At 42.8% G+C, this 23,084-nt stretch overlaps 1 protein-coding gene across 10 annotated transcripts in view; it reads left to right on the top strand.

The window, feature by feature from the left end:
- The window catches only part of PIGN (phosphatidylinositol glycan anchor biosynthesis class N), a 164,720-nt gene that overhangs the window by 9,515 nt on the left and 132,121 nt on the right, over positions 1-23,084 (top strand). For all 10 annotated transcript variants that reach the window (XR_005594508.1, XR_005594510.1, XR_005594509.1 and 7 more), the window contains 3 exons: positions 17,153-17,412; positions 19,815-19,936; positions 22,083-22,181. Coding sequence is in view for 7 of the 10 variants with exons in the window: in XM_039526035.1 (XP_039381969.1) it covers positions 17,186-17,412; positions 19,815-19,936; positions 22,083-22,181 (448 nt within the window). In the remaining 3 variants the exon portion in view is untranslated. The remainder of the gene's footprint in view (positions 1-17,152; positions 17,413-19,814; positions 19,937-22,082; positions 22,182-23,084) is intronic.

The following is a 23,084-nucleotide window of genomic DNA, read 5'->3' as shown; positions in this document are numbered from 1 at the left end:
CAGTTTGTGGAAAAATACTGACATCCCACGATGGAGTCCAGGATCATGTGACCTGGTCACATGTCCTTGTAGAGTCATAGCCATTACTTACATGCTGTCTGGAGTGTTCTCAGAAAGGCTAACCCAGTGTGGGATAAGCTTCTCCTAAGGCCTATTGTTCTTTCTAGTGGCCAATTACCCTCAATAGGCCCTTTACAACCAGCTATTTAGTAGGTGTTACCCAGCTATAACTACATTTGAAGTACAGATAAATAGTATTTATAACTTCAGATACAAAAATGATACATGCATACAAATAGGATAATCATATTCAGCAAATCATAACTTTTCCAATGACCCCTCACGTGACTTATCTTGTACAAAATGCATAATAATTATGCCATAACCATATTATAATATTACTATAATGACTATGGGGTGCAGTGTCACAGGTTCCTTCTAATAGTTCATTTTTCCCAAGTAGTAAGTGAACGTCACCTAAGGGTGGCGCGTTTGGTTCCTTCAGGATGCCGTAATGTAGTCTTTCACTCTTAATATAATCCTTTCCTCTCAAGGGAAGTACCCATACATTTTCGTACCCTCAAAATTATCTTCCTTTTAGCATTATTCTCAGCCATATGGGTAGGAGATCTGCAACCCTTGTCCTATAGGGCAGGGGTTCTTAACCTTTTTCTTTCTGAGCCCCCTCCCCCCCGGATGGTGTAAAAACTCCACGGCCTGCCAGTGCCACAACCCTTTTTCTGCCTTTAAAAGCCAGAAGCAGCATTAGGGTGTAGCATGCAGAGCAATTGCCCAGGTCCCCACACCATAGGGGGTCCCCACAAAGCTAAAGTTGCTCAGGCTTCAGCTTCAACTCCAGGTGGCAGGGCTGGGAGCTCCGGGCTTCAGCTCCACACAGTGGGACTTCAGCTTTCTGTCCTGGGTACAGCAAGTCTAACACTGACCCTGCTTGGGGGCTGCCCTGAAACCTGCTCATGGTCCTTCAAGGGGCCCCTGATCCCTGGTTGAGAACTGCTGCTATAGGGAACCTATTTCCAGTGTTTACAGCGGGGATTGGAGAAAAGCTAGGTTGCCATTGTTGTAAATGGTTTATAGAAATCCAGGAGTTCAAGACATCTCTGGTATTTCATGACCTACAAGGTAGACTGGCTGATAATCATGTTTATCCCTTGGAGATTTTGCATAGGAGTTAGTGATGCAGAGTTATCTTGATAATCAGAGTGATATTAAACAGAATATTTAATTCTCCGTGAACTTTTTGCCTCGGGTTTAGCTGTGCATTGCTGAACCACATTTACAATTTAAAACAGTTGTCATTTGTTATTGTAATGTACAAAATATTCAATGAAAATGTTGAACATAAAATAATTTAAAGCAGATGGTCTGAGTCACGAGCATATTTAAATGTAAAAGCAAGTAGAAATACTATATTTGCAGTTTCATTGTGTGACAAAGAGTTGTGTATTATGCCTCAATTCAAAAAGAAAATCAGGTTTCTGAAAAGGAGGGAAAAAGGGGCTTGATCATCATCCCAATATTATTCATAGTGTAATTCTGGATTGTTAAGATGACAAATTTCAATTTAATATGTTTGGGTTCTGCATACAGATCCTAGAGAAGGTTAATTTGAGATTGGTTGGTAAGTGTGTTTTCAGTCATATAAATTCAGTGTTACTGTCAATAGGCATATATTGTGTGACCTTAAAAGTCAATGAATTGCATTTTTGCATAGTATGAAATTTTGATGTCTAAGTTATCAAAAAGAAGCAGCGTGCTGGATTTGAGAACCAATTTAGTGTTTAAATATTTATGTAATGTCCCAATGCCATGTAAAATCCCACCCTCTCTGCACCAGAGTTTTCCACTCCCTCCCTCTGCTCCTACCTAGGTAGATTGGATCATTTTTATGTGTGGACAAATTGTACAGCTACTCTTTTTGACAATCTAAATTAAATATTATGTAATCGTGTTTAGCTGAAAAATGTATCTGTCATCCAGAAAAATAGCACAGTCAGTCTTGCCGATTTTATTTTGCTCCTTAAAAGATACTTGCCAAAGCCATTGATAGTTATTGAAAATGTATTCCAAATAGAGCCTCTTAATTTTACACAACAGGCATAGAATGCTCAGTGGAGCATGCTCCTTCCAAAAGAGATGACTAAAGTTTTCTGATCTTCATCTTGACATTTTATTACCTTTTAAAAATATCCTCCCACCAACATAACAAATTCCATATTAATAGAGTTTTGTATATGTGTCACCACATATTTGAAAACAGAAAATAGAAAATATTACATTATTTGTTCCAAAGACTTACACTGTGCTCTTTTTAAATTGGGCAAAATAAGCATCAATATTGTTTTGAGATTAAAATTTCAAAGAACTACAACACTAGGTGTTAATGGCTTTGGGGAAACTAGATCTGCATTTAATTACTTATGCTGCCTTAACTTTAATCTTAAAGAACCTGATTCAGCACAAGGCTGAGGATATAGCTTCTGTAACAGGCAGAGCACTTCACTTGAGCAAGTTATGGAACTGCCTGGAAAGAGGAGAGCTCATGCAAATAAGATGATTGCCTCCAGTCCTGATTATTTGGACTCTGCCCCTCTTCTTCCCCCCCAACTGATATACAATCTATAAGAGTTAATACAGATTTTATAGCTATGTGACTTCAGGTAAGGAAACTGACAGACCTATAGCACAGCAATATGGACTTTTGGTGTGTTTGTTTTTAATACCTTGGAAGTGTGGAGGGGAAGGGGCCTTTCCCATTTCCAATTACGAGGCTGGGTGGTAGGATGGTTCAACCTTTTATCATATGAGAGCTCTGAAAAACTTTACTCATCCTACCAAAAATGCTCTATTCTGGAGCAGTAATAAATCTTTCTGCCAAAAGCCCTCTCTTCTTTACTCTCACAGACCTTAGGAGTAGGGTTGTGTAACAGCATCAGCACCTACCTTTCCACCAGTGCCCCCCTTATGGCCGATGAGGGCCTGCAATCACTCAGTTTTTTACAATGGTGTGATCCTGCTTTTCTTTCAATCCTTACAATGGAGCGCCCCCTGGCCAATGGTTGTGCTGTGGTTCATTAGCAACTCAGCTCTCCAGTTGAGTCACACACACTGTTCCGCCTTCTGGGGTATACAGTCACTAGCTCTTTCTTACAGCCCTGGCATGGGGCTGTAGCACTAAGGCTTCCTTCTCAGAGACACTGCCTTTTTAACAGCCCAGCAGGGGTCCATCTGGGTGCCCTCAGTTGGTGTTCTTTCAGCAGCCTTCCCTGGGCTCAGTCTTCAACCAGACCAACAGGGCCCATCACGGTACCCTCGCCCAGTCTGTCTAGGTTCTGGTCTCAGTCTCCTGGGTTCAGTCTGCCCGCACTGAGCTGTTCATGGTCCTGCTGCTCTTCCAGCCAGCCCAGCACCCGGTCTTTGGCAGCCTTCCCGGGGCTCATCTCCACCATCTCAGCCCCAAAGGACTCCAATGGCTAGCAACGTTGTAGTCCCTCTACCTTAAGGACAATTGAGATCCCTGAAATATGATGTGAGGAATGGTAATTGCCATTCCAAAGCCTGGGAAGCCCACTAATGAAGTGGGAAGCTACAGGCCAATTTATCAAGTATGCATGACCTATAAACTTCTTGAACATATCGCCCTTTTACTGAGCCAATGATCCCTCTCAGGCAGGCTTCTGGCCAAAGCGTAGTTGTTGCGACCAGTTCTGGCACTCAGAACTCACATTGAGGCTGGTTATCAGAAAAAAGTAAAGACTGCAGTATTTGTCGATCTGTCATCTGTGTATGACAGTGTATGGATTAAGGCCTGATGCTGAAACTTGCAAAAATTATATCTTGCTACCAAGCACTTTGCCTGCTGTGGACCATACTAAATAGCACATGTCCACAGGGGTACCTGGATAATAAGACCAGCTCACCCCATATCATAAACAACAGGCTCCTGAATTCACACCAACACTTTTTAATATTTACATAAGTGACATGCCTCCAATTAAATCATGAAAATTTTACTCCTGATGGAATTCCTCAACAAAAAATTTAATTCTATGCACAATATTTTAAAATTCTGCATATTTTATTGTCAAAATAACCCAGTATAATCATATCAGTTTCAGTTATTTTTGGTCATTTATTTCAAAATACCTGTCAGCAAGTATGTCTGTAACAATACAGATGACAAAAAGGATCCAGGCAATGTTTTTTGACAAATAGATTCCTTACTAGGCATATTAATACGGAACTCTGAGTAATAATTCATTTAAACTACAATGCAGAACCGTATTTCCCACACCCCTCAGAAGCAGTGCAAAGGCTTGGGGGAGTCAGGGGTAATGGAGGGAAGTAAATTGCTGGGCAGAAGCCTGGGTGTGAACTTGGAGGGCTGTTGAGTATGGGTGGGAAAAGTATGGAACAGGTTTTTTTGGTGTGGGAGGGATTGTTAGGGAGTTTCCCCTATGTAGACCCTGGCTGACCCCTAGCCTCTCCCATTCAGTCAGGCACATCTGCCCCTGTCCCCATGTATCTCTGTGCCCTCACTCAGCCACTCCGCTGTCTCTGTGTAGCTCTGCCCCACGTCCCCCTGTCCCCATGTGTCTCTGCATCTCCTTCCTCCCGTGGCCCTCTGCCTCCACTCTCATTCAGCCCCTGCCCCAGTCTGTCCTCCTCCACTAGCCCTTATGAGCCCCTGTCTGACCGCTCCACCCCAAGCACCCCACAGACCATGTCTCCTGAACTAGCATGACAAGCGCTGCTAAGGCAGCTCTCTTCCCTCGCTGGTGGGGAGTCGCAGCTTTGTTCTAGTGCCACAGCGCTTTCTGGTGGGGAAAAGGCAGAACTGCAGCAACATTTTGGCAGAAGCTTTTTTTCTGTGCAAAAAATAGAAATCTGCAGGGCTCATTAACTATGCGTGGACTCCAGAATTCCACCTGGAGTAAAATTTGTATATGCAGATGATCTTGCCATGACAACCCAAGCACCAAAGCTCCATGACATTGAGAAAACATTAGCTGAGGACCTCCAAAGTATGGAATAGTACTTCCAGAAATGGAGGCTCAAACCAAACCCTGGAAAAACCATAAGAAGTGCATTTCATCTTGATAATATAAGTGCCAAAAACAAACTGAAAGTAGCTTTCTGTTATAAAAATGTGCAACATGATCACACCCCAATATACCTCAGAGTGAAACTCAACCACACCCTCCGTGATCACCTTGAGAAGACAACTGTAAAGATAAATACAAGAGCCAACATAATTCAGAAACTAGCAGGTACAACCTGGGGTGCATCGGCATCAGTGTTGCGAACATCTGCAATAGCACTTGTATATTCAGTAACTGAATATTGTCAATCATATGGAGTAGATGCAGCCATACGCGACTTGTTGAAACTCAGCTGAATACGTGATGAGGTGCGTCACTGGAACCCTTAAGTTGAGTCCAACACCATGGCTACCTGTTCTGTCTAACATTACTCCCCCACCGATACGCCAAACTGCTGCGACACTCTGCGAAGCTCAGCGAATCCTGGAAAACAGATGTTTTCCTATCCACCAAGACTTGACAATGTGTCCCCCTCCCCCCAATGTCTTAAGTCCCGCAAGCCTTTCTGGGAACATTTGCTTAGCCTCATGCAGTCGGGCTAGGATCAGAAGGAGGCTTGGAAAGCATATTGGGCTAAACAAGACTTTAAAAATAAGCACCTCATGATGGATCCCACAAAGGTTCCCGGGTTTGACCTTCCACGGAAATCTTGGTCAACTCTGAACTGAATCCCAACCAACCATAGTAGATATGGATATCTAATGCACAAATGGAAAATTAAGGACTCCTTGGTGCGTGTGTGGCTTCCTATGACAGACCATCAAACATCTCACCACCTACTGTGCAGTTTATAAATATGAAAGAGGAGGCATATGCAATAAATTCTGCTACTCCTGATGTAGCCATCTGGCTCGATCAACTTCAGGTGAAATTGTAGTTGCTGCTCTGCACCAGCCATATGAAAGAAGAAAAAGGCACCTGATGCTCCCTATTTGAGCTCCAGGCAACAACTGACTGCTCTACCTCCGCTGCTTCCTTTTACATGTCCCTTCTGGCCTCTGATTGGCTGCTTCCCTTGAGCCACTCTAGGCTGCCTGGAGGACTTCTCCTCTGCTGTTTTTGGGGGAAGGGTGGGGGGGGTTGTGAGGCAGGGCCGCAATGCCTCCAGCAGTGCCTCTGGACCTAGTCTGCCCTGTCGCTAGTTGTTACCTGACTCCACTGCTAACTCTCATGTTGACATGGCACTGGGTATTTACAACCCTTTTCATCACATCTTTGTGCCTTATTAACAGAAGTTGGGTGGGGTGAGGAGTTGGGTTCCAGAAGTGTATTGAGTCCCATACCTCTTTTGAGGTTGCAAGGTGTCTCTTCTCCTCCAGGATGGACTGTGTGAACATTTCTCCTGCACAACAAGAGGTTTCTTAATAAGAATGAAGTTTATTAGAAAAAGAGAGAGAATGGAGTAAAACCAAAAAAGAAAAGGGTGGGTTAATATACTGCATAAGATAAAGTAGGCAATGCAGTCTCATCTTAAGTTACACAACGGAAACACAAGTTCTTATTTACATATTACAGAAAGCAATCTGAGGCTGTGGCCCCAGTCTCAGGGTCTTAACCTCCAAGATGTCCTGAGAGAAAGATTCCTTTCATGGTCTCCAGAATACTTACTCCCCCTTTTCCTTACTTTGTATCACTTTGTCCAGACCCCCCTCCCACTATTTAGGGTAGCTGCACCTGTTCTCCAAACTGAGTTTCTCCTATTACCTACATCAGGGGTAGGCAACCTATGGCACGTGTGCCAAAGGTAGCACGCGAGCTGATTTTCAGTGGCACTCACACTGCCTGGGTCCTGCCCACCAGTCTCGGGGGCTCTGCGTTTTAATTTAATTTTAAATTAAGCTTCTTAAATTTTTTAAAAACCTTCTTTACTTTACATACAACAATAGTTTAGTTGTGTATATATATTATAGACTTATAGAAAGAGACCTTTTAAAAATGTTAGAATGTGTTACCGGCATGCGAAACCTTAAATTAGAGTGAATAAATGAAGACTTGGCACACCACTTCTGAAAGGTTGCCAACCCCTGACCTACATAAACATTAGAGTTTTGGACTTCCTGCTTTCACTAAGGACTATAAGATGGTCGATGGAGGATACAGCAACCTTTGATAGCTACTTTTCAAATGCTTAAAAGCCCATCTTAGAGACTGTGTTTCAGAGACCAGTCTGCTCATCAAGTAAAGTGGTTTCTGAAGTCCCATTGTTTGGTGAGTAAGGTGGTTTCACCTGTCTTGGTTGAATTTTTATAAAACTTAGTTATTAAATATTACTTTTTTGGCAGACCTATTCATTCTATCACATAGTGTTGTCAGCCATATACTTTGCATGAAACTTGCTGAGAATGTGAGTTCTTTCATGACCATTCTCAAGACCCTGATATCAATTTATAGAGACTGGGCTGTGCAGAATTACACTGCTCTTTGAAAGGAGCTAGAATGCTTAATTCTGTGTGATCTGGCTGCCACCATCTTAGGTTCATTCCCTTCTTCCTGTCACTCATGGAAGTAACTGCCAGTGAAGTCTCAGCATTGTGATGCCCTCTAGTGTTTATTGGGACTGTAACAGTTTCCAGGTAACTGCACCTGTGTTCCCTTTGTGGTACACTCCAGGAGTTCCTAGTCAGATCTCAGGTGTCTTACTGACACCTGTCTCTGAGTAGGGACCCATGTCTCACTCCCTTCAGATCAGGTGGTTTTAAGGCTGTACAGTTCCTTGCCTTACGCAGTGATATCCCCAGCAAGCCTGTCTGCCTAAAGGCCAGTGCTTTGATTTCTCTTTGAGGGCTATGAACAGGATATTGCCAGCAGTTACAGGTTATCGCACAGCTCTTTCTAAGCAAGCACTTTTATTCTTAAGATAAAAAGCATTACAGAGAAAACATACAATACAGTAAAAGAACTTGGATGCATGCTAAAAGTTTACTAGAGTTTACCTGCAACTCCAACACTAGGCTCTGGTAGGTGTCAGTTTTTTAAACCACACAACTGGGTTTGTCCCCTTGGTTACAAGTTCATGTCAGTTTTTTAGATTGGGAACCAGAACCAAAACTGGACAGTTCAGCTGTTTCTTTATACAGCTCCGACCTTTGATATCTAGTCTCCAGGAACAGGTAATGACTAGTCAATGGCTCTCTCCTCAGCACGTAGCTTCAAAAGACTGAGGTTTTGCATAACTGGCGTTGTGGACTATACATTAACCACTCCCAGGAAACCCACTTAACACTTGTTATCCCAAAGTTTATGCCTGTCTGCCACGTTTAAATGTAATTGTTTGAACACCTTGTACTTCCAAGATCCCATATCTGCCCCAGGGACCTCCTGTTTACCTCTGTGGCTGTCTTTTTGCCTTAGCTGAATGAGTCATATTGGTGAGCATCACTGTTCTTAGTCTAGTGTTCATCTGGTAGGTCTCTATGTTCTTGGTGGCTTTTTTCTTTCCTTTTTCACAGTGTTTTTTCTTCTTCTCTCCATGTTTATATACAACAATGAATGGAATCCAGTAAATTTGAGAGGTTGTAGGCACTGTATTTGCCATAGTTTTTTGTAGCCTTCAGTAGTGATAATCTTCTGCCACTTGCTTTTTCCACCTCTTGCAATGAATTGTTCAATGGCGAACTTTTCCATTGGTGAGGATCTCTCCTCTACCAAAGAATTAAGCCCAGCCTGGAGTCGTCAGCTCATCTGTCATTTTAAGTTTTGAACTAACTTTTTGTGTTTAACGTCAAACCTGTTCCAGTATTGTGAAGTGAAGGTTGGACTATGTTGTTATTAGGTTTGGATACAGTTTAGGACATTCTGAATAAAGGGCCAGAGAGAAGAAGAAATCTTTATCTGAGGCATCCATTATTGCCCAAGACCACAGTAATGATTAATGGTCTGATCCAGAATATAGCAATTTCTGTGTTCTGTTGGACAGTAAGGGAAATTTTATGCCAATTAGATATGTTAGAACTGCGTGTAGTGGGGCTGGAAAACACAGCAGGCTCTTTTGGTCTGTCAAGTTATATGTTTTCCTCTAAACTACTAAATGATGCATTAAAATTAACATTGAATAAGAATAATAGTTTCCTTGAATAAGGACTCCATCTTTATAGTTACAGAAGTAACTGACTGGTGGAGTGCCCAGGAAGATATGAAAGGATACAAAAATGCTGAAATTTCCTTGGCTGGAATTTTCCTGATTGTGAGAGAAGTGAGGAAATAATCTCAGTTCTCTGAGCCTAATCACAGAAAACAGTGATAGTTGCCAGTCAGAGTAAAAAACTCTTCACTGGTGGACTTGACCACACAGTGTTTGTGCATGAGTTCCCTTCGCACAGACCCCATCAATTATACTTACAATGGACACTTATCTGCTATTTTGAGGTGCACACTTGCACAATCCAGGGCAGGTGGTCCCCCTCAGAATCAACATTGCACATAAACTTACTGGAACTATGAGCAGTCTGCAGTGCATGCTCACACTTTCTGCCCATGGTCAGGAACAAGACCATAAAAGTGTTGAAGAGGACAACATTGCTTGTATGTTTTAATATAAACCAACAAGGGATGGCTTGGTTGCACTCCCTGTGCACAGAAGCGATGAGATGATGGAACTGATGCATCCAACATCAATATCTCAGCCTCCTACCTACCAGGATGCCAAAACATCACTGCAGATATGTTGCGCAGAACATCCTCTCAGGACCATGAATGGGAAAGAAACACCAAGGTACTACAGAGGATATCAAAGCTGGAGTTTTCCAACTATAAACCTCTACACTATAGCCCAGAATGACAAGTGCCCACACTTCTGCTTGAGAGCAGGATTGGGATGCTTTTCTCCTCAAATGTGGTGCACCTCTACTGTACATGTTTTCCCCTCACTCCTCTCCTATCCAGATCAATACGTAAGATAAGGACAGACAAATCCAGTCATCTTGATCGCCCCCATGTGGCCCAGACAAATGTGGTTCCCTGACCTGTTGAAGATGGCGGTATGCCCACCATGCACTCTTCCTCTTCTTCCACATCTGTCTCAGGATGCAGGCCAGGTCTGCCACCTGAACCCAGAAATACTCCACCTGAAGGCATGGTTTCTCCATGGTTCCATGGCAATGAAGTGACCTGTTTGGAGGAGGTAAGGATCATACTATTAAATAGCAGAAGGTCTATTTCGTTATATACTTACCTGCACAAATGGACGAGATTCCACATATGGTGCCAGAATAGACAAACAGTGGCGACTACCTCTCCTTTACCAATGGTATTAGATTGATAGACCTGATTTCTTAAATTCCAGTATATAATGAGCTCCCAGCAATCACGGTTTTCCATCACAAAGTTGATGAGTTCTCAGCCCTTACTTGCCCTACCACTAAACGATTCCTCAAAGGTATTCGTAACCTTTATCATGAAATACAAGCCATGAGACCTTAATTTAGTGCTTCGATGCCTTACTGGACCCCCGTTTGAGCCCTTGGCAACATATTCACTTCTACACCTCTCGATGAAGGTGGCTTTTTTCATCACTATCCCATTTGCATGATGAGTAGAACGTGGGGCTCTCGTGGCACACCCCGCATACACAGTATTCTTCAAAAACAAGATAAGGCCACATCCGAAATTTTTACCTAAAATAGCTCTTCATTCTACTTGAACCAGCCTATCCATCTCCCAGTGTTCTTCCCAAAACCTCATGGGAACAAACAAAAATCAGCGTTTCAACCATGGATGTCAGAAGGACACTAGCTTTTTACATTTACAGGGCTAAACCCTTCAGAAAGTCGCCAAAGTTATTTTCTTTCTGTCACAGAAAGATCTAAAGGAGCTGCCATATCCAAGCAAAGGCTTTTGAAATGGATCTCTGGGTGCATTGACCTTTGCTACTGCCAACATCTTCTATCACCCGCACTGGGGACCCGCACACACTCCACCAGATCGCTTTCTGCGTCAATAGCCTTCCTCAACAATGTATCCATCACGGACATCTGCAAAGCAGCAACCTGGGCATCAGCCACATGTTCACAGAGCACTATGCAGTAGAGCAGGACTTGACATCAGATGCTCTCCAGGGACTTGCAGTTTTATCATCTGTCACAAATGCAACTCCAAAGCCCCTTCTTTCCAATGATGAGCATTGCTCTACAGTCACCTAAAGTGGAGCACCCACGGTGACACTCCTTGAAGAAGAAGAGATGGTTACTCACCTTGTACAATAACTGAGGTTCTTCGAGATGGTTGTCCCTATGGGTGCTCCACTACCCACCCTCCGCCCCTCTACTTTGGTGTTTCCTGCTAGGGACACTGCAGTAGAGAAGGAACTGAGGGGGGTTTGGTCATACAGCGCTATGTAACTGCCAGAGGCAGCACGGGACAGTGACAGTACTTGTGTGACCCATCCAGGCACTGCTACTGAAATTCTCCGATCGCAGATGCAGGGATGTAGATTCTCCTCAAGTGGCGCACCCACAGGGACAGCCATCTTGAAGAACCTCAGTTACTGCACAGGGTGAGTAACCTTCTTGTGTTGACGGTTCTTAAAAGATTTGTGTCCTTTCACTTTAAATAACTAAGGCCTTATCTATGCTCATAAGTGCATCAATGTATGAGCCCTAATACAACTTCCTGCTAGTTATTAATTAAGACCCAGATTAAGGAAAACATCCTGATTCTGGAAGGGTACTTAAGTATATGCTTAAATCTTATCGAAGTCAAATTAAGCATTATTTTAAGAGCTTTTTTGAATTTGTCCAAGTGTATCATAATTTTCCCCTAAGGTGTAAAATATATGTCAAGTCAAGTGTAATATGAAGGCTTGCTTTGATACCTTGATTTTAGAGTGATAATATACAGCACTGCGACAGGTAGAGGGTAAATTGGAGCAGACTAGAAGCAGGAAGTGAATGAATGAGAGAAGTAGTATGAAGAACTGCACTGAGAGCTGCCTGTCTTGAAGGCTTCTGAGAACGATGAATAATTGGATGTGTTGTGCCTAAAGGTATAGTCTGAGCTAATGTAATTTAAACTGTGGTTATAAATTAAAAGAATTGTATTTGAATTAATTTTGTGGATTAAAGTAATCTGACTAGACAATAGTAGTTACATAGTGATTGTCAGACCCAATGCATGAAAAGAACTAAGGAAATAATGTGTCATCTTGTGCTGAAAATCATAATGTGGTAATGTAACTGATTATTAGTCTTAACTACAACAGCATTCTATTTTATTTAAATTCTTCTACTCTGTCCCATCACTGTCGAATCTGAGCACTAGGAAGATGCAGCAGCATCTGATTAAAGTGACCTCTCCACTGAGTATGGTATTTAAACACATCAATTTAAATCATATAAAATTGGGGTGGGAGGGCGGGACAGAGTTTAATTAATCAAGAGAAGTGGGGCCATGTGCTCAATTTGATGACGTTTCTCTATTTATGTTTGTCTGTGCTTTAATGTGCTCTAACTGCATCGTTAGTTAACTTGTTTTACCGTTCTGGTGTCCCTGTATAGACAAACCCCTAAGGCAGTGGTGTACAAACTGTTCCTGTCGCACCCCCTTTACCAGTAATGGAATCTGTCTGCATCCCCCCCTCCCTTACTGCACAGTTGGCTCAGCTGATGACTTTGGGTTAAAGGCAGAGGTGGGGGCTGAACTGGGGCTGGGGGAGGAGCTGGGCTGGGGGTAGAACAGAGCTGCGGCTGGGATCGGAGCAGAGCTGGGTGGTTTTCGCTCCCCATGGCAGCTATCTCGGGCCCCACTGCCTGTGCCCTTGAAAGTTCCTTTGCACCCTAGTAGGGTGCGCCCCAGAGTTTGGGAACCACTGCCCTAAGGGTATGTCCAGTGATGAGCTGCCAAAATATTAACAACCGGTTCCCTCCTCCCCCCCACCGGGGGGGGTCGTGCCCGCCCCCCCCAGGGGGGATCGTGCCTCATCCAACCCCTCATGTTCCTTGACACACCCCCCCGGGGACCCCTGACCCATCCCCCCCTTCCCTGTCCCCTGACTGCCCCTTGCCGCCCCACCCACCCCCTCCTCTCATTCTCGAGGGCCCCCCAAGATCCCTACCCCATCCAACCACCCCTTCTCTCTGTCCCTGAGTGCCCCCACCACCTCATCCAACCCGGCTCTTCCCTGACTGCTCCCCGGGACCCTTGCCCCCATTCATTCACCCTGTTCCCTGCCCTCTGACCGCCCTGACCCCTATCCAACCCCCCACAACCCACCCCCTCCCAGCTCCCATACCACACTGCCTGGAGCCGGGACCGGGTCCACTCCGCCAGGACCACGACCGGCGCCGCGGGGCCCAACTCCCCGAGCCCGTCCGGACCAGAGCAGGCACCGCTCGGCCGGAACCGCGGGGCCCGACTCCCCGGGCCAGCACCGGGGCCGAGCCGCTCGGCCAGAACCGCAGGGCCCGACTCCCTGGGCCGGCACTGGGCCGGGCTGGGCTGGAGCTGCTCGGCCGGCACCGGGGCCGGAGCCGCGGGGCCCGACTCCCCGGGCCGGGCTGGGCTGGAGCCGCTCGGCCGGCACCGGGGCCGGAGCCGCCGGGCCCGACTCCCCGGGCCGGGCCGGAGCTGCGGGTCTCGAGCTGGGCCGGAGCTGCAACCGCGGGGGCCGGGACCAGCACTGGCTCCGCGGGGCCCGGGCTGGAGCTGTGGAGCTGAAGCTGGGGGTGCTCAGCAGGGGCCGGGATCAGGCTGGAGGGAGCCGCGCTCTGGGACCAGGAGCTGCTGAGGCAGCCGCACCTCCCCTCCCCCCCGGGCCCCAGCTTACCTGCCTGCCTGCTGCTTGTTCAGGCTTCCCGCGAACATCTGATTCGCGGGAAGCAGGGGAAGGGGAGGAGAAGGGGGGCGGAGCAGGAGAGGAGGGGGAAGTGAGCTTGGGCCGGAGCTTTTGTTAAATAAAGCCCTAATAGAACTGGTTGTCCTGGAACAACCGGTTCTAAAAAGGCTGCTAAATTTAACAACCGGATCGCGCGAACCGTCTCAAGCTCACCACTGGGTATGTCTACACTGCAATTAAAAACAGCTCAAACTCTGGGACCTTCCCACCTTGCAGGGTCCTAGAGCCCCGGCTCTAGACCGAGCCCGAATGCCTACACAGTAGTTAAACAGCCCCTTAGCCTCAGCCTGGCGAGTCTGAGTCAGCCGGCACAGGCCAGTTGTGGGTAACTAATTGCAGTGTAGATATACCCTGAGATAATTTTTTTGGTATATCATGTGTTTGTAGTTAAACGTAAGTATTTCCTTTTAAAATATTCCAGTACCAAGATCATCACTAAAAGAAACAGTTACGTTGCTAAGGAACTAACAGATTTATCTCTTGAATCATACACAAAACCCAAGCACTTAAAAGGACGGAAATGGAAATATTCTAAATCTTACATTGCCTACACAGTAAGAACTAAACTGTTCTGTTTAGTTACAAGAATTGCTTATTTAATTACAACACAGCAACCTTAATTGTGATCCCTGGATTTATTTTCTCTCTTTAATGCTTTATTTTGTTATCTTGATTTTTAGTCTACATATCTTCTGTTAGATGGGAAATATTAAAGTATTTATCTACTAACATTTTTGATCAAACACTCGTTATTATTCCTTGAATATTGCTGTATATGTAGTTTAATAGGGAAAATGTATAAAATTATCAGTGATGGTGGATTTTTGTGTACTATGTAAGTAGACTTGAATTTCATGTTGATCAATATGTCATTAGTGTACGTATATCTTTAATATTTTCTATAAGGGATGGTTTTGTTTTCTATTTTGAAATTCCTGATAAAAGAATAGTAATTTATTTTAGTCAGAAGTTATTGAAATGTGCATTTCTTTTTACTTAACAAGAATTTTGTTCTAAGTATGTAATTAATGTAAGATTTCTGATGTCCTTTTCTATCCATTTAATTGCTTCTAAATGTTTGGGTTTTGTAAATGGTGTGAAAAATGACATTTAACAACCTTAATTGGTTTTTGAAAGTGGTTTTATTTTTTTCTTATTTGGAATTTTCCAGCTCATGTGTTATTCCTAACATCTTTATCTTTTCTTTTGTGTATGTAAATAAAGACACCATTTAAGAGGGTGCACAGACCACCTGTTATATTAAATACAAATGTGAGAAGTTTGGGACCTGCTGACAATGGTTCCTACAGAGCCATGCCTCATTCAGGCCCTGATTCAAAGTCCATTAAAGTCAGTAGGTGTTGATTAATATACTGAGGGTACGTCTTCACTACCCGCCGGATCGGCGGGTAGCAATCGAATTCTCGGAGTTCGATATATCGTGTCTCATCTAGATGCGATATATCGAACTCCGAACGCGCTCCTGTTGACTCCGGAACTCCACCACCGCGAACGGCGGTGGCGGAGTCGACGGGGGAGCCGCGGACTTCGATCCCACGCCGTGAGGACGGGTAAGTAACTCGAACTAAGGTAGTTCGACTTCAGCTACGCTATTCGTGTAGCTGAAGTTGCGTACCTTAGTTCGACACACCCCCCCCAGTGTAGACCAGGCCTTAGAGAATGAACAATGTACACAGGAAGGGTGCAGCCCGATCCTGTCTCCATGATACTTTGAGGCATGCAAAAAAATACCTCTGGGCCTCAGAAAATTTAGCACAATGGGGAAAAATTCTTCCTGAGCCCCCCAAAATTGGTCAGACTTGTAGCATCCTGAAAATGCAGCTTCTGCAGAACAATTAGGGTACACCTGCACTCAAGCTGGAATTGTAATTTCTAATGTGTATATGTTTACCCGAGCTAGCTTTGTTGAGCCACTGTGTTAAAAATAGAAATGCAACTGCGGCGGGACAGGCAATGGAATGAGCTACCTGCACTGAGCACAACGCTTCTCAGGATGGTGGATGCTTGCTTGGGCTGCTAGCCCATCCTGCCACTCGCACTGCTGCAGCTACACTTCTATTTTTAGTGCACTAGGGTGATCAAAGTGCACATATGTTTGCTCAAGCTAGAAATGACATCTCCAGCTCAAGAAAAGACATATCCTAAGGGGAAGGAGGGTGGAAAGCTTTTGAAAAGCCAGGGAGAGTATAGATGGTGGTGGGATATGTGGCCATCATGGTTGCTGCAGCTAATGGGAAGGCAAAGGACCTGAGGAAGGGAAGGGGCCAGCCCTAATCTTGCCAAGCATGTGTTCTTGCAGCATCATCTCCTTCTGGGCACTGTGTCACATCCCCTGCTGTTCAGGGTCAACATCCCTGTTCTGTTGATGAGGTGGTGGATGGGGAGGCAATGTTTCCATTGACTTAAGTGGGCTTTGGATGAGGCCTTTGGATGAGGTGTGCGTGCACCTACAAAATATTCATGTTCATGTTTCTAACAATGCATACCTGTGCACCTCAGCTTACTTTAACTCCAAACATTAATAAAAAATTGTGTTTGGTTTTTTTATGCACTTTTTAAAATGTCCAACTCAAGAATAAGTCTCTGGGTCCACAGCTAAGGTCACAGTGCCTCCCAACCAAGAAGTCACTGAACTTCTTTGTGTTTGAGCTACCTCATCTAAAATATGTGACTAGTAATGTTTTGCACCTACACAATTCTTACAGACATATGTAGCATTTTATCCTGATGTCACTGACATAATTTCATTTGAGGTCTTTTTCCATTTAACAGGAGCTGGCTTGGCTTGGCATTCCCACTGAAATCATTGGATCTCAAACTACAGACCACAAATGAATTTCCAAAACTTAGTAACTATATGAAAATCTTGAAGGAATAGTAACTAGTATTTTTGATTGAGACAATAAACACTTTATCTATTTATTGAGGAAACCAGGATAGCTTTTTAATGACCTGGAACTCGAAAACATTTTGAAACATTCTTCTTTGCTTTTAGAATACGTGATAATTTTCAGGCTAAAATTATTGGGAGAGAGGAGCAGACTATATAGTAGGGATTTATAATGAGAGCTGGTTGTGTCTCTAACTATGGTGGGGTTATTGCTTTTCCATAATAAGTATTGATATAATAAGTTTCATTTGACTGACTAAACTCACTTCCTGTATTTTTTTTCCCCCCTCTCAGTGTTGAACTTTGCTTTAGGAACTACCTGTCACCATGAATATGCTGATCTTCATAATTGCTGGTCTCCTTGTGCATTGTGTGTTCTTGGCCTCCATTTTTGACATCTACTTCACCTCTCCTTTGGTTCATGGCATGACTCCTCAGCGTACTCCATTGCCACCACCTGCAAAGCGACTAGTGCTTTTTGTTGCTGATGGCTTGCGGGCAGATGCACTGTATGAATTAGATGATAATGGTACTCCTCAAGCACCTTACCTTAGGTAAGTGTGTCTGATAACACTTCCATTCCTAAAATTGTAAGTCATGGTGTAAGTTAACCATTAAACATTTTACCAAATTGCCTCTCTTAGGGAGAAGAGAAACAGCCTCAGAAATAGTGGTGGTTTATACCCAGGTCCTCTGTGATTCCAGGGCTGAGCAGTATGTTGCAGAATTATGTTCCACAAAAATAAATGAATAAAAATTCAACCTTCATGATTGTGAAGAAAATAATTAAACCATGAACTGAGTTTAAATTGATGTAGTGTTACCTTGCTCCCTGGTAGCACCTGACTCCCCACAATTATCTGAGCTGGGCAGAGCTCCCCCTTTGGATGATGTGGAAGATATCTCTTCAAATTCACATATTTCTGTGTAAGATTCCCCTACCTATCAAAATAGGGGCTCCTTCCATGATGCCTTCAAGGATAGGGACGATTCACATGAGAGACAAATCCAGGCTTCTTTTCAGGCAGTGGAAGCCATTTCCTAGACCCTGTGATACTCCTTAGTGGTCATATCGGGGCCCTTAGCTACCTATTGACAACAGTTCTCAGGCTCCTAGCCTTTCTAGTCGGGACCACTGGGAGGCAGTCTCCTCTTCCATCTGTTCCTTCTTCACTACCTCAACAATTGGAGGAAAACTTTGAGGAGCAAGAGGCCAGAGCAGACAAGGAGGCTTCTGTGCTGTAAACTAGTATTTCCTCATCTTTCCCAGATAAGGTTGCTGTGCCTTCTCCACCTTCTGTGGCCAATGACTTTAAACAGTTTCAGGAGCTAAAGAAATGTGTTGCGGACTCACTGCAAATCCTCCTAGAGGAGGTCCTAGAATTGCAGCACAAGTGATTGGACATTTTGCATGTGATACCTTCTGCTTGAGTGGCTTTGTCCATTTATGAGGCCCTCCTGGATTCTGCCAAGACCATCTGGCAGACCGTACTAATGGTACCACCCACGTGCCAATGTGTCATTAAGAATTAGTATGTTCCAGCCGAGAACTGTGAAATTTTATTTTCACATCCTTCTCCTAACTCCCTGGTTGTTAAAGCAGTAAATTAATGTGGCAGACAGCACCACATTTAATCTACCCAGTATGATAAGGACAAAAAACGCCTTGACTTTTTTGGCCATGAGTTACTCCTCAGCGACCCATCAGTTTAGGATTGCAAATTACCATGCTCTTATGATGAAATACAATCACACTACTCTAAGTTCACCAGGTTTTTTGAATGCCTTCTGGCAGAACATTGCAAGCAGGTCCAGGCCATAATAGCCAAAGGTTAGTTTCTGGCTAAAATATCATTACAGGCCTCCCTAGAAGCAACTGACACTGCAGTGCATTCCATCTCCATGGCAATCATCATGCATTGGGCATCCTGACTCCAGGTTCTCTAGAGAGCACCAAAATACTATCCAGAATCTCCCCTTTTCTGAAACTCTTTGCTGATACCGCCGATGAAACATTGCACACATTGAAGGACTCCAGGCCTGCTTTGCAATAGTTTGGGATTTTTATGCCTGTAATTAAACAAAGATATAGTAGATCCCAGATGGCTCAGAGACCCCACCCTATCCAGTTTTCTGGTTTCCAGAGACTTACTGAGCTGCCTAAAAAGAAGAAAACAAGGTTTCAAAGGGAGTCCACCCACTATATCCTCTTTGACTACTCAACAATAATAATCAAAATATCAGTTTTGATGGTTTGGTCAAGGGTCTGGAACAACCCTGCTTCTCGGTTCTCCAGCTGCACCATTTTACCTGCCTCTCTCCCTTTGGGAACTTTTCTCCCACTTTCAATCTTCATGGGAGAAGATTACATCCAAGTAGTAGGTGTTAGAGGTTATAAATTGGATTACTCCATTTTACCTCCCTTCCCTGCCCCTCTTCAGTGACCCCTTTCAGTTCTGAAATTTAGCCCAGAAAAAGGACACTATCACAAGAACTACAGATAATTGGCTATATTTTATTTATTGAGGAGGAGAAAAAACCCTAATCTGGAAATTTACAGGTTTAATGAAGGAACAGAGAGAGAAAAAACTAGGAAAAAAAATTCTGAGAGGAAAAAAAAAGAATAACCTTTACAAGAAAAAAATGAATAACCCCTATTAGGGAAAAAAAGTAGAAATAAAATAATGTATTAACTTGTAATGTATGATCACACCAATTAACCTCCTATCTTCACGATGGTGGCTGACTATAGTGATAATTGTGCCTGGTGGGTGTTTTAGTTATTTTATGGTAACTACTTTGTAGTTTAACAGTTACAGTTCAAGACTAAATCTGACTAAATCTGAGAGTTTTGAATTTAATGCCAACAGCATCTAGTCATCACTTTTTCTTCTACAAACTACTCTGTGCATGCACACACAGTTTTGTGAAGTAATTGCTTGTATTTTCTTTTCAGGAATATCATAGAATACAACGGCAGCTGGGGAGTATCTCATACTCATGTTCCAACAGAATCTAGACCAGGACATGTGGCACTGATAGCTGGATTTTATGAAGATGTCAGTGCAGTTGCTAAAGGTATGCAAGTCCCAGGTTCCAATAAATTTGATAACAACCTTACTATATCACCATAAGATCTTTTGGTGGTATAGTAAAGTTCAAAATTGGTCACTAAATGTCTACATAATAGACTGAAAAACATGAATTCATTTTTGAAGAATTTTCCACTATTAATATTAGTGAAAATAGGATTTGTATATTTTTATTCCTGCTTTAGGGTTAATTATTGTACTAGAGAGCTCTTTAAAGTATTAAAATTCAAATATAAAGACAGAAGTAATATGCAATCAGCCTGTAACTAAGTATGATTTGGCTTTTCCAGTATGAGAGGAAAGCATAGATGTCATTTCTGAGACTTAGCTTTTGGGAGTGCTAACTGAGCTTCTCAGTTAGGGATAATTTAGTGGACTCATCACTGCTGTACCACTCATCATTAATCTATTCCCACAAAGTGGCTTCTTCTAAATTCAGTGGTGATGTGCCTCACAGGGAGGGATTTACTCACTAGAAATCTAGAGATTGAGGCCAAAGGTCAAGGGACAGGAACATAGAATACAGGAGGCTGTTGGCCCTCAAGGAGAGCCAGATGGCAAACCTATTATAAAGACTGATCTTTTAAAAATGATTATTTATTTATTCATTTGAACCTCTGCCTAAATAAAATTAGTTGATGGTCTTAGTCCTGATCCTAATGAATAGGTGTCCTTATTCACAACTGGCCAAGCTTGGATTCAGTCTCAGCAGAGAGGCCAAGAATTGAATGGACATGGTGAATAAACTAGTCCCTACAGATCAGAGTTGAGGTACATTGGCAGGATAGCCTGGGTTAAGCATGAGCTGCCTCTGACTGCTTTACATGTACTGAGGGCTAAATTACATGTACTGAGGGCTTCAGTCTTCAAGGCAATCAGTCTAGCTCTTTTGACAAGAGCTGTGTTTTTTGTTTTTTTTACTTTATAAAAATAAGAGCTGAGGGTATGGGCAGGGGAAATCCCAATTATGTCTCCCCAGATTGTTGGAGATGAGACAAATACTATTTAGTTTCCAGTGTCAGAGGGGCACAAACTGTTTCATTTCTTCCCTGTGTCCCTTTGATTGTGTCAAAGACATTTATAGAAGCTAGAAAGAAATAAGACTACTATTAATTTTTGAGTGCTGGCAGTGTTTTTTCAGTGCTGTTCAAAACAGAGTCTTGTAATCCATCCCCATTGGGCTGACGTGGGATTTATCCTCAAAGTACATATTGCAGAGCTTTCACTCTGTACTTCCATAGTTATGTAGATAGACCAGTACACAGCTGTGCAAATCAACCTCATTCATATCACTATAAAACAACTAGATTATGTGTTTTATTTATTTATTCTTTTAAATTTATTAGAAGACATTAATTTAACTAACAAGCATCTAGCCAGTGCTCTACATGCCTTGACAATTTTTAAAATTTATCTCCAATCATTAACTCCTATAACAAATAGATTGCTTGTTCCATTAAAGGTGAATGAAATTACACATACCCTTTAGTGCTCTAATAGGAAGTACCCCCCCTCCCTTCTTTCTAAATTCCCCCTCTGTTTAGATGCCTGGGCAACAAATAGTTTTCCAGTCATGCTATAAGGTTCATCAGATATTCACATTATTCTCCAGTCCTATAGGTAATATTTGAACTCTCAACTTAGTAGAAACTTTGTACTACACATGGAAAAGACCAAACTTTCAATCACTTATAACTCTTTTATTAATGCAGTTATTAGCCTGGAGGTTACTCTTCCGTGGGTACTAATAAAGTTCAACCACTTTTGAATTATGCGTGCACAAAATAAAGTCTTTAAATTATCTTACTTTGGAAAAAAATGAGTAATTTTGTTTGTCATCCTTGCTTAATGGAAAAAAAAGTGGACGGTTGTTGTTTAGACTTACTAAAACCGTTGACACAAGAAACCAACTACAAAGCCAAAAAAGCACCCCCAGATTTATGAGCATAAGCAAATGGGATTTCAATGGATGTCAAATGTAATCTTAACTCTAGCATTTACTATTAAATATTATAATAAAGACTTTAAAATGTTCCCTATTTTCTAGTACTATTCCTCTTTAGACAATGGGCCAAATCAGGCCCTCTGTTAGACCTGAACAACCCCTTTAACATTAATGTTTGTTTTGACAGGATGGAAGGAGAACCCAGTGGAATTTGATTCAGTTTTCAATGAAAGTAAATATACTTGGAGCTGGGGAAGTCCAGATATTTTACCTATGTTTGCTAAAGGTAAGCTTAAATGGGGTGCATCTTATTAGCTGATAAACACTACACTGGTAGTTATGATGTGGTTTAAACGTTTGTTTGTTTTTTAAGTACATTAGTCAGAGAGGTATTTGCAGGATTTATCAGTAGTTAGTATTTCTGTAGGGATTTGTTTGTATTATTATAAATTACATTTTACATACAAATTATAAAAACAAAACCTTACAGAAATACTACAGAGAGGAGTAGGATAAGTCCTGGTCTTTTACAATAGGTAAATCAAATTCTCCAGCAATGGCTTATGGTGGTTGTGACTTTATTAACACTGTGAATGCTAACACATCTTTTCTAGTATGAAGCCTGTTAATTTGGGAGTGTGGTGGAAAAATTCCTCATCACAGACCAGTAAAGAAAACAAGCTTTAAATAGAGCATAACTTCTCACTACTGTTTATGGTCTATTCTGATGCGTTCCTAATCTTGCCTACCTAATAGTGCAATTGTTGGGGACTTTAACCCCGACAGCGAAATTCGTTGTCTGTTCACAGAGAGACAGGCAACACCAGCAAGGTCCGATCAAAAGCCCTTTATTGACAAGTGCACGCATCAACAAAGGGCCGCTCGTCTCCAGTGAGAACCAGCAACACTTTTCAGCTTAGTATTAGCCTATATAGACAGTTTTATTACGTCATACATCACTCACTTGAGCAAAACCCACCCCCCTTTGTTTAACAACTTAAAACTAGACACTTTTAATATACACACATGCCTAGACTTTATGTCTACAACTTTAGATTATTAATTATATCTTAACAACACCCAAAAGTTAGAAATACAGGGGAGTTTTAAACAAACCTATAACTCACCCAAAGAGTTAGAATCTGAACCGTGGGATGCTAGAGTTTATCATCAGTTCTTCAAACACTGT

Source organism: Mauremys reevesii, linkage group 2 (genome assembly GCF_016161935.1).
Source record: "Mauremys reevesii isolate NIE-2019 linkage group 2, ASM1616193v1, whole genome shotgun sequence".
Taxonomy (NCBI): domain Eukaryota; kingdom Metazoa; phylum Chordata; order Testudines; family Geoemydidae; genus Mauremys; species Mauremys reevesii.
The sequence above is the reverse complement of the archived record's forward strand: the minus strand, read 5'-3'. Positions and strand labels throughout refer to the sequence as shown.